At 40.3% G+C, this 12,421-nt stretch overlaps 1 protein-coding gene and 1 pseudogene across 1 annotated transcript; both read left to right on the top strand.

Moving 5' to 3' along the window:
- The first annotated feature begins 2,498 nt into the window (after window positions 1-2,498).
- LOC122641966 (glycerol-3-phosphate acyltransferase 5-like) lies at window positions 2,499-4,091 on the top strand. The gene is made up of 2 exons (XM_043835360.1): window positions 2,499-3,065; window positions 3,167-4,091. The coding sequence occupies exons 1-2, from the start codon at window positions 2,499-2,501 to the stop codon at window positions 4,076-4,078; spliced, it is 1,479 nt and encodes a 492-aa protein (XP_043691295.1). The 3' UTR covers window positions 4,079-4,091.
- Window positions 4,092-8,481: 4,390 nt separating this feature from the next.
- LOC122641888 lies at window positions 8,482-10,316 on the top strand (annotated as a pseudogene).
- The last annotated feature ends 2,105 nt before the right edge of the window (window positions 10,317-12,421 follow it).

The following is a 12,421-nucleotide window of genomic DNA, read 5'->3' as shown; positions in this document are numbered from 1 at the left end:
ATGATCTCCATTGTTGGAAAATCAGGTTTTTTAACTCAACTCGTTTTCTAGAAAAATCTGGTGACTTGGTCTTATCAAACTCGATCAAGACGAGTCATGTTTTTTAATTTTATAATGCAATAAATATGTATAAATTAGTAAAAAAAAAACATAAAAAAAAAAAAAAACCAAAAAAAAAATGGAGAAAAAAAAAATCAGGTAATCACATATCAATGCATTTTGAGTTTATACCAATGAATAAGAGAAGGGAGTCGAGGAGGTGAGGCTTTCTTATTGTTTTAGATTATGGATTTACTATTTAGTTAACTCCGTTTCTAAGTGAGCTGGTTTTATGATTTTTTTTAAAAATGACTAAACTTGCCGATTTTGTCATGACTCAGGGTATAAATACTGAGTCTTATTTGACTCAGACCGTTTATGACTTAGTCTTGTCATTTTTTACCCTGGCTTAGTTTACACGACTCTTGACCAGGTTTTTCAAAATTTAGACTCGACTCGAGTGACTCACCCCAGTCAAAACCCGATTTTCCAACTATGATCAGCTCTGGGGAAAATTATTTTATTTCCCCATTTTTCCATTTTACAGGGCTCTTGATGCCAAAAGATACTGGATGACTTAATTGTATTGGGTTTACCAAAAAAAAGACTTGATTGTATTGGGAACACTCTTGTAAAAATCGATTTGGCGGTTACCGATTTTGACCAATCCAAGTTGGTGAATCCTTGTACATAAACAAGGGTTAGAGTTCTGACTGATTCTTCATCGATCATGACTGATTTTGATTCGATCTGGATTGATCCAGATCCCAATTCCGAGTTTTTAATCATTGACTGAGATTATTTTCAGTTGCTTTGATGCTATGGTTCTTGCAATTTCATGAACATGACTCCGAGAGATCGCTAGACCTGCCTCCTTAAGCTACTGGTTTTAAGAATTCCTTCCTAGTTCCAACCTTCTCTGAGTCAACTACCCCTCGCCTATTGATTATCAGAGAGTCGTCTACTAAGTCAATCGAAATTGAAATCCTAAACTAAAGGACATTGATACGCCTCAAACATCGAAAAAAAGCATTTGGAGGAAGATTTACCGAGTGGGGACCTTTTGCGCCCCCCCCCCCCCAATTCTTTACGTACTATTTTGCTTTTTGATTCTTCTTCTGATTTTTCTTTCAGCTTGACCATGTTCTTCGCGATATACTGACTTTTAAGTTTTTTTTTTTTTTTTTTTTAAATAGAAATATATTTATCGAGAGGATTAGAATAAGAAAAAAATGAGTAAAGCCCAAGCAGCAACAGCAAAAAAAAAACACAGTTTTAGAACTTTAGGAATTGTGCACTGCCGTCCCTCTATGACTTTGAGGTACCTTTTTGTCTAAGCTATGCCCAAGCGAATACGAACTACTCTATGGTAGTGATGATTTCAGTTTACGTGAAAAGGATTCCTTGGTTTGTGAAGCAACAATGGAGTTTCCTCTCATAATTGTCATCTATATATTGAACGGAAAATCTCCCACTATTTCAGGAAAGCAAATTTTGTAGTAGATTTTCTTGTCATTTCACAGGCGGGCCTCACCCAATGAAATGACCAACCCCCCCCCCACCTCATTTTGGCTGGGCTGGATCCTCCAACTCCCTATGGCCGGAGGAAAACTAGGTCCCCCCCCTCCTCCATGGTGATTTTCCGGTGCATGTGAATGACGATGTAATATGAATGCTCAAAGCAAACCAAGATATTGATATTTTTGGGTGACATCTTTTATTTTTTTTGGTTAAGTTTTTCCTTGTTGATGGCAATGCTGAAGGTGGAGAGGACCTTTCCGATTAGTGTTTCTGTTTGCCTGAATTTTTCCGGTCATCTTGTTTTTGTAATATTTTCTATTTTTAAAAATTTTTTTTTTTTTAAATACAAATGATCTTTTAGTGGGGAGAGATAGAGTGAGAGAGAGATTCCCAAATGAGAGAACAATAAGGCTATGCTCGGATTTCAAATGTAGGTAGAAGTATGAAAAAGAAGAAATAGGATGAGAAAGGTAGAAGTATACCAAAAAGTTTTAATTGTAAGTTGGAAGATAACAACATGAACTAGCGACAGCTAACTAGTAAATACAATAATAATATATATATATATATATATATATAGGTACAACGAACAGAACGATCCACGAAACAGCTTATCTCTCTATCCAGTCCAGTACTCTACATCTTCTCTACGACCACTTCCCTAGTTGGTTTCATCTACTACTTACGTAGAACGACACCTGGAGTGTGTATATGAGCCAGTAGATGAAGTTGTTGAAGTTAGGCTATCAATCTTGGAACTTGCGTGGCGTATAGTCTTACCATACATATCACTGATTTCGATCACTTGGGAGTTGGGTCTCCATTACATAAATCATAAATTAATTACGCTATAAACTGATAAACTAGTCAATCATTCCAAGGGTAGTGCGTGGAGAGTACTGGAGACACAAAAGAATTAGAAACACCCAAAATTAAGCATGGAATGCAGCAAGGATAGTACTACTACTGGAGACACTAAAGAAGAAGCACAAATATTGGAGTCAATTGCTGTATCAGAACTTGAAGGCAATCTCCTGAAGGACCCTAACCCTTTCTCTTACTTCATGCTCGTTGCGTTTGAGGCCTCAGGCTTGATTCGTTTCGCCTTATTACTATTGGTCTGGCCGCTCATCTTCCTACTAGATATGCTGGGTATGGGTGATGCTGCTCTCAAACTAACCATCTTTGTCGCCGTCGCCGGAATTCGTGAATCAGAGATTGAATCAGTGGCACGAGCAGTGTTGCCCAAGTTCTACATGGATGACTTAGATATGGATGCTTGGAGGGTGTTTAGCTCTTACCAGAAGAAGAGGGTAGTGGTTACTAAAACCCCTAGACTGATGGTGGAGAGATTCCTGAAAGAGCATCTACGTGCCGATGAAGTTATTGGAACCGAGCTTGTGGTGAATCGTTTTGGGTTCGCTACGGGTTTTGTCAGCGCCGTCGAACAACTTTCCGTCGCCACAACAACTTCTCCTCCTCCATCTTTCCTCTCTCTGCGTAAGGTGAGCGACCGAGTACGTTAACCGCTACAATTACAATTAAATCACTCATTAATTAATTTTAACTTAAATAAAAAAGTCTTGGATCTTAATTCTGTCTTCAGGAGCAACTCCAACAACTGGTTCGGCCGGAGCCGGTCATCTTTCACGATGGTCGACTAGTGAAGCGTCCAACGCCGTCTACTGCACTCCTCATCCTCCTATGGTTCCCAATGGGAATCCTACTAGCGACGATACGCATTATGGTGGGCCTGATGCTACCAATGTCCATCACCCATTACATCACTCCATTATTTGGTGGCAAGATCATCGTCAAAGGCAAGCCACCACTATCACCGTCATCACCGGAGTCCGGTACGAACACCGGCGGCGGCGTTCTCTTCGTGTGCACACATCGCACCCTAATGGACCCCGTGGTCCTATCCATTGTACTCGGCCGTAAGATCCCGGCTGTCACCTACTCCATTTCACGATTTTCAGAGATCCTATCGCCGATACCCACCGTCCGGTTGACGAGGATCAGGGAAGTGGACGCGGAGAATATAAAAAGAGAATTAACAAAAGGTGACCTAGTGGTCTGCCCTGAGGGTACCACATGTCGGGAGCCATTTCTCTTGAGGTTTAGTGCACTGTTTGCAGAATTAACGGATCAGATCGTGCCGGTCGCCATGAATTACAGGGTTGGGTTTTTCCATGCTACCACTGCAAGGGGTTGGAAAGCTTTGGACCCTATTTTCTACTTCATGAACCCTCGTCCAGTTTATGAGGTGACATTCTTGAACCAGTTACCGGTCGAGGCTACCTGCTCAGCGGGAAAGAGCTCCCATGATGTAGCAAATTACGTGCAGAGGATCTTAGCAGCGACGCTAGGGTTTGAGTGCACTAACTTCACTAGGAAGGACAAGTATCGAATGCTGGCCGGTAACGATGGTATTGTATCTTTTACACCTTCGGCAAATCGTCGTATAAAGAAGGTGCTTGGGACTTTTAAGCCCTTTACTTATAAACTCCATTGAAGCAAAGCTAAAATTGTTGCTCTCATCTCATGGCGGACTTTCTTTAATTTGTTTTTTATTCTTATAAGTAAGCGTCCAATGTTCTGTAGATAAACATGGTTTGTGTTGTTGCTCGTCGGGCTTTCGATTTGTTGTTTTTTTTCAAAATTTTCTTTGTTTCTTCCTGTTCATGATTGATCAGGATCGGTTAATAATAACTTTCTGTTTATGATCCGATCTGATTTGATATCTCGATGAAAGCTTGTATTGTACTTAATAAATATTTTTGGGCAAAATTGTTTATGTCGATGGCAAAACGTGACAAATCTGTAAAATATATATTAGACACAATCCCCATGACGTCTATTGAGGTTTTTTCCATTTAAATTGACAGTTTATGGAGGAAAGTTATCCAAAAAGATCCTGTCAATTCCCGCAGCTGGGCTGCATGTGCAGCGCCAGAGGTGAGGTGGTGCGCATTGACTACCTCACCCCTGCTCGGGCAGGGGTAAGGACTTGCCCGAGCAGGGGTAAGGCGGTAAATGCCCACCGCCTCACCTCTGGCGCTGCACATGCAGCCCAGCTGCCCGAATTGACAAGAGTCGAGTTTGAAAAATTACCTCCTCCAATTCCAAGTTCCTCTAAGGGGGGAGTTTGAATCCCACCCAGGCAGGGGTAGGGTGGTCATTGCACCCCCTTTTAAGGGGATTGGGGAACTGGGCTGGGTAGGGGACTGAAAGAAATAAAGATCCATTAATAGAAGAGACAGAATTTTTATCTTCTCAACTTCGGCCCAGTGCACTCACTTGAGAATATGATGAATGCCATGAGATTGATAGGATGAACTTTAAAGGATTGCCTTGGGTTGTGCTCCACACTTGAGAGAATAAAGATCCTAGAACTATTTTTTTTATTTTTTGGCATTGTACTTTTGAAAATGGACGTTTAAATGTCCCTCAAAAAGATAAGGGGAAAGAATACACTACTCATTTTCTTCCTTTTCGTCCTTAACCTTGGAAATCTGCATCCTAATTTTTTTTGCATGATCTATAAGGTCTAAAAACCCATGGAACAGATTTTAAGTTGTTTAAGAACAATATTTTAATCCATGATGATTATTTGATTAATGGTTTCTATCTTTTAAATATAAATTCAACTTTTCAAAGTAATTTGTGTTTTTCTTCTGATAGGATGGGCATAAGAACAATTACAAATGAGAGATCTTCTAAGTTGTGGCACCAAAGTTTAGGTCATTTTTCACTTCATAGAATCAAAAGGTTGATGAACGAAGGATTCATCGACACTATCAATTTCATTGATCTGCAAACCAACAAGACCAAAAAGAGTGCCCGAAGATCAAATGAGACATACGTTAGATATCATACACAAAGATATATGTGGATCTTTCACTACATCTTGACTGAATAGTTAGAGATACTTCATTTCATTTGTTAATCACTATACTAGATATGTATCTCTACTATTTTATAAAAATGAGGCATTAATTAGATGCCTTTAAGAGATATAAAGTAGAGGTAGAGAAATATATTGGGAAAAAAATTGAAACCATTAGATTGGATTGAGATGGTTAAATGGAAGGGACATAAAATCTGGCTAGAGGCTAGGAGTATTTGCATGTTTCCTCCAAGCACAACGTATTATAGTGTAATATACTATAGTTGGATCACTCAATCAAAATGGCGTTGTTGAAAGGAGGACTCAGACACTTGTGGACATGGTCAGAAGTATGATTAGCAATTCAAAACTTCCTTTGTCCTTGTTGAGTGTGGCAATAAAAGCAACAGTATATCTTGAAAAGGGTTCCATCTAAAGCCATTCTTAAAACTCCTATTAAGTAATGGAAAGGATAATTAAGTAATGGAAAGGATAACAACCCGGTTTAAGACATACAAACGTATGAGGATGTCCAACCGAAGTAAGGATATACAAACCACAAGAAAGTAAATTAAACCCTAGAACAGATAGTAGGTTTTTCATTTGCTAGGTATCCAAAGGATCTAAGGGTTATAAGTGTTATGGTCCCTCTCACTCATCTATCATTATAGAATCAAAGAATATCATATTTCTGGAGGATGACAATAATAGGACTATAGAGCCACAATACATAGAATTTAATGAAGCAACTGTATCAATAATTACTCCCATACACTGTGGTGAAGGGTCAATCCCCTTACCAATGGGTCATGAAGATTGAGGATACAACTCGTGAAGAATTGCCACATCAAGATAATGTTGTTGTGAACCCATTGCTGCTTATAATGAGGAAACTCAAACAAACAAATGGATTTAAGGAGATCATCAAGAATTAGAAAATTGGCAATCCTTCAGATTATTTAATATATATATCTTCGAGATTGTGAGATTGATATTGGAAGTGAAAGATGATTTGACATCAATCTTATAAGTAATGAATAGTCCAAACTTCATTTACGGCATAACGTCATGATAGATGAAATGGAGTCCATGCGAAAGAATAAAATATGAAATCTTGTAGAATTGCCTAATTAAGGAACCTCTACTTAATTCGGGTTGTTAATGAGTCTATAAAATTAAAAGAGAACCAAATGACAATATCAAAAGATATACAAGGCATGCCTTGTGGCAAAAATTATATTCAAAAAGTAGAAATTGATTATAAATAAATCTTTCTACTGTAACTAGAAAAGGATTCATTCCGAATCCAACCAAAAACGATTCTGTTATTGAGGGAATAAAAATTACTTGGTTTCCATTTCGAATTGTACAAATCAAACAAAAAAATCAGAACCAAGCCGATTGAGACCTTCCCATATATGATGCCACCATGCAAATTCCTGCCATGTCCTCATCCCAACCGTAGACCCCACAGTGTCTCTTCATTAAATGCCGAAATTAAGTTTGGACGATTCGATCACCCACCTTAGTTGGTGAGAAACTGAGAGCACTGTGAAGTAGTGATCCCTCTTCCATGGCCATGATTTAATTAGTTTTAGAGATCGATACAGCGTGCAAAGTCTTTCACGTTGCAAGATAATGACATGAACAAGAGACAGCTAAGTAGTTAACCAAAATAAATATATATACAGGTACAACAAACAGAGGGAAACAGCTATTCTACTACTAATCCCTGATGGTGTTTTCAGGATTTTCATCCCCTCAAGTGCACCACATTTAAGAATTGAAGTGTACCTAAAAACATAGGTAGTGATGCCTTTTTATCTTTTTAAATGTTGGGTGAACAATTGATTTCCTAAGTGTGATGCACTGCGACTTGAGAACAAATTAAGTTTCCAATGTACAATAGTATACTCAGGATTATGGGCTATGCCCACCATGGCATGCTTACATATTCCTTAAGCCCCCCTGTTTGTTAGAGGGGACTTAAGTGGGATGGAGAATTGGGTTAGAAAACTGCTAATGTGGCATTTTAAATCACACCCTCATGTAACCTTGTTTGGTTAATTATACTGGGATGGTGAACTTACAAAAATTCAGAGAACATCATCAAAATGCTTCGTAGGTTGATGTGACACTTCAAAATCTCACCCCTTAGTCTATTCCTTCAAGTTTAGTGGGACTTTGATTATTGTTTATGAAAAAATAACTTTATCTCAGTATTTCACCCCAATAAAATCCCACTAATATGCGAGTCTCATTTTCCCAATAATCCCACCCCACCTTCCTTTCTAAACAAATGGGGGCTTAAGTTAATTAGAATAATTGGGTGGGAGAGACGTTTTTTGGGAAATCAATATTGTTGTATCCGTTGATACATATGGGTATTTTTGGTAAAACATATGGCCGGGTATTGATCATGACCAATATCGATACATGACCTGTATAAACTCAGCCGAATTCCAATATTTTGCTTTCCATTCCAGGTAGTGTTCGTTGATCAAATTAAACCTACTTTTTCACTGTTTGTTCACCATGAGAACTATGTTCAGAGATACTACTTTTAAATTGTAATCCCCTTCTCTCTTAATTAGTAAGGATTATAAAGTATAAACAAGTAGTACAGTATAGTTTATTTGGGTTTTCTCATAGCCTAATCAAAACAGCGGAGGTGGTTGTGACTTGCGAACTGTGCTTTGTACTGATAAACTGCCACTATCGACCAGACCTGCTTGGTTTGCAATGCATTCAACCGCTTTCTACTCCAACTTTTCAAATTTTTAAAAAAGTTCGTTGGGTTATAAATTTTACAGGTGTCATCTCCACAATTCAGGACAGGACGATGGCAAGACAAACCACGCAGTAGAGGATCTGAATGCTTTCCATTTTTTTTTGATCCTCTACCACCGAGCTGCCCGGTAGGACCATGCTGCCCAGACATGGTGAGACGCACAATGACCGCCTTACCCCCACTCGGGCAAGGCGCTCGGATAACAGAAACAAATCAATCCTACCAAAGGCACCCAACAATGGAGTTGCTTGTAAAAGAACTTGAAGGCACCCTAGTCAAGGACCCTGATCCTGTCTCTTACTTCATGCTTGTCGCCTTTGAGGCTTCTGACTTAATCCGTTTCGCCTTATTGCTATTGATCTGGCCGATCATCTTCCTGTTGGACATGTTGGGTATGGATGATAATCCTGGTCTCAAGCTAACCATCTTTGTTGCCTTCGCCGGAGTTCGTGAATCTGAGATTGAGTCAGTGGCACGAGCAGTGTTGCCAAAGTTCTATATGGATGATTTGGATATGGAGGCCTGGAGGGTGTAATTAGCTCTTACCATAAGAAGGTAGTGGTGACTAAGACCCCTAGACTGATGGTGGAGAGATTCCTGAAGGAACATCTACGTGCCGATGAGGTTATTGGAAGCCAAGACGAATGCAGAAGAAGAAGTAGCTAGCTAGCTAGGACAAGTTTATTGATTGGAAAATTAAGAAAAAGGGGAAAGAATTCACTAGTCCCATTTTCTTCCTTAACCTTATACACAGCTGATATGGATTTCAAAGGTTTCAGACCTTATTGATGAATCAAATTAATAGGACTTGGCGCAATGAAGTTCTTCTATCTTCCTATTTTAATGATGCTTATATAGTAGCAATTAAGAAGATTAATTTGTCACTCTTTCCACAACCTGATAAGTTGGAATGGAATTTTCTCTGTTCGTAGTGCTTATCATCCTCTTTCTAATAAGGAACAAGGACATCATTTATCAACGGCCGGCGTGTGCCTCAAGGTTACATGATTGGATTATAATTCGTACTAATGTTTGGAAAATCATCTGGAATTGTAGTACTATGCCCAAGATTCAGCGGTTTCTATGGCGGGCTTGTGCAAGTGGCTTAACAATAGAAGATGCTCTTAATCGGCATAATATCAATGTTGATCCGTTGGGGTGAATGTGAAACGACTTCACATATTCTCTTGGGCTGTGCATATGCTAAAGTTGTTTGGTTTGGTTGTCCACTTGGTTCAATCTCTTCAATGAATGGAAATCCATCCATATCATATTGGATTTATGATTGGAAGTCATTCTCTAACCAGGGAAAGAACAATTGAATGTTGGGTCTTTTTATCAAACAATTGTACCTAAAAACATAGGTAGTGGTGTCTTTTTATCCTCTTAAATGTTGGCTGAACAATTGAATTCTTAAGTGTGCTGTACTGCGACTTGAGAAGAAAGTTTCCAATGTACAACAGTACTCAGGATTATGGGCTATGCTCACCATGGCATGCTTGCTTACATATTTCTTAAGCCCTGTTTGTTAGAGGGGAATTAATTGAGGTGGTAAACTTACAAAAGCAGGACTGTAGGGAGCCATTTCTCTCTCTCTTGAAGTTTAGTGGAGTACTGTTTGCAGAATTGACGGACCAGATCGTTCCGACCGTCGCCATGAGTTACAGGGTTGGGTTCTTCCATGCGACCACAGCAAGGGGATGGAAAGCGTTTGATCCTATTTTCTTTTTTATGAACCATTTTGCCTAGTTTATGATGTTACATTCTTGAACCAGTTACACCGGTCAAGGTTACCTGCTCAACGGGAAAGATCCCTCATGAAGTAACAAATAACGTGTAGAGGATCTTAGCGAGCGCGCGGCAACGCTGGGGTTTGAGTGCACCAACTTCAGTAGGAAGGACAAGTATCGATCGGCTGCTGGCGGGGAACGATCGACGGGACTACTACTGCATCGCATCTTATACCTAAGCGTGCATGCATTTAAATTGAGGGTTTTTACAGACCCGATTAATTTGACAAAAAACCTAATTAAGAACAAGGGGAAAGAATTCACTACTCATTTTCTTCCTTAACCTTGAAGGTCTACTGTCTACATCGGATCCAGATTGTCTACTGCGCTACGGGCAGAGCGGCCTGAAAGGCACACAAACAGGACTCCCTGCAATGACCGCCTTACCCTTGCCTGAGCTCCTTGTCCGAGCGGAGGTAAGGCGGTCATTGCAGGACACCCTGTTTGTGTGCCGCTTAGGCCGCTTATGGGCAGGGCGTCGTAGACGATCTTAATTGGTCTACATCCTATTATTCTTGGACTGCAGGGCAGATCAGAAAGCCCATATATAGGTAGCAGAACTACATTGCTCTTGTTATGATTTGTTCAACCACCCGATCGAAGTCCCCAACCAACCTAATCAATTAAGAAGATAATCTTTAATTGTGAATATTTTTCTCTCATTGAGTTGAGGTGTAATATATTCTCGTTCCCCTAGTGTCCGATCCATCTCAAGTCTTAGAAAACAAATTTTTATCCTTTCAATTACACTGCCAGTACTTGACGTCAAGTACATCTAATAGAGGGAGGTGGACCCCACCTCGGGCAGGGGTAAGGATAGTCATTTCTGCCTCCTCTGTTAGATGTACTTGACGTCAAGTATGGGCAGTGTAATTGAGAGGATAAAGATCCTTAGAAAACATGCATGGAACAGCTATCGTGGCTAAGAATGAATTGGGAACACAATTATACCTATCAATCTATGTTATGGAAGCCCATCCATGTGAGATGGAAATGGGGTGCAACCGGGTCAGACTGGGCCTGGTTTTTAAATACACCAACCTAACCCTAGGGTCACTTAACACAACCCAGGCCCATCCCGAGCCGAAGAAGCCCTCTTAGCTCAACCTAGGCCCAGTACAGCCAGAGGTCAGACTGAGATATCGCATCACAAGCCAGGCCTACTGTTCTCAAACAAGTTCAACCCGGCCCCTGATAAACCCTAAATGGGACGGGCTGGGATTGATTGACCTTGGAAGCCAATGTTTTTATCATGTCAAGGCTAGCCAAGGCCGAGCTAACCCTGTTTTTTTCACTGTATGTATCATATTGTTATGTATAATTATATATTACATATTTATCTATACAGGGCCATGTCAGTTCGAGCTCAGCCTGTACTCAGCCCGGCTCTAGACCTGGCTTACCCAGCCTGTACTCAGCCCGGCTCTAGACCTGGCTTACCCAGCCTAAAAGACGGAAAGTCAGCCCTGGCCATGTCGCTCTCAGGGCAGACTTTAGTGGGCTTGGGTTCGCCGGGCAAGATTAAGTTGCACTCCTAGATGAATCAGTGCGACTCGCCTACCAAGTGCTCAAATACGAATAGTACATGGCCCATACATAAGGTAATCCATCCTAAGCTCAAGCCCATCAATGCTACTAATTGGGCCGGGCATTTATCTTCATCAAAAAACAAAAAAAAAAAAACAAAAGCTTCTAACAAAGATCTTTGTTGGCAAGCCTAGACTATTGGGAGTGGACACAATCTCACTCTCGGAGATAACCTTGTGGGTACTAGTTGGAATAGCGCCCAGTGCATGTGCAGCTGTAAGTATGCGTAGGGAAAAGGCGATAACCATTTTTGGCCCAAATGGAATATCCGTAAATCCTTTACGTTGCAAATGTGTTAAAACATAAGATTATAAGGGAGAGGTTTTTGTGTGCAGGGATTGTTCACGTACGTGAGATTCACTAGGGCCCAGAAGCTTCTGGTTCGTACGTGGCGCGGTGGTGATGTACGAGCCTAGGGGGGATTTAGTTGGCCTAAAGTCGGATATCCCTCCTGTCTCCAAAAAAAAAAAAAAAAAAAAAAAGTTCACGTACATGAGTGTACGTAAATAACTCAGAGTCATTCAGATGGAATATATTTTTGTGAGAATGTTTCATCTGAAAGGCTGTGAATCATTCACATACGCTCACATACATGAACATTCACCCCCTCGGGGTTTTCTAGCATGCGTCATAGGAGGCGCACAAATAATGAAATGCGAAAAGGCTTCTCATTCACTTGAGGAGAGGAGAGAGAGAGAGAGTTTAAGTTGTTTAATGGGAACATGATCTAAATTCGTGTGGGGGAGGGGAAAGGAAGGGAAAGAAATTGAAGGTACGAAAAGCGAAGTGTTCTTTGAGAAG

Source organism: Telopea speciosissima, chromosome 1, assembly GCF_018873765.1.
Source record: "Telopea speciosissima isolate NSW1024214 ecotype Mountain lineage chromosome 1, Tspe_v1, whole genome shotgun sequence".
NCBI classification, from domain to species: domain Eukaryota; kingdom Viridiplantae; phylum Streptophyta; class Magnoliopsida; order Proteales; family Proteaceae; genus Telopea; species Telopea speciosissima.
This window is presented reverse-complemented; position numbering and strand designations above follow the sequence as displayed.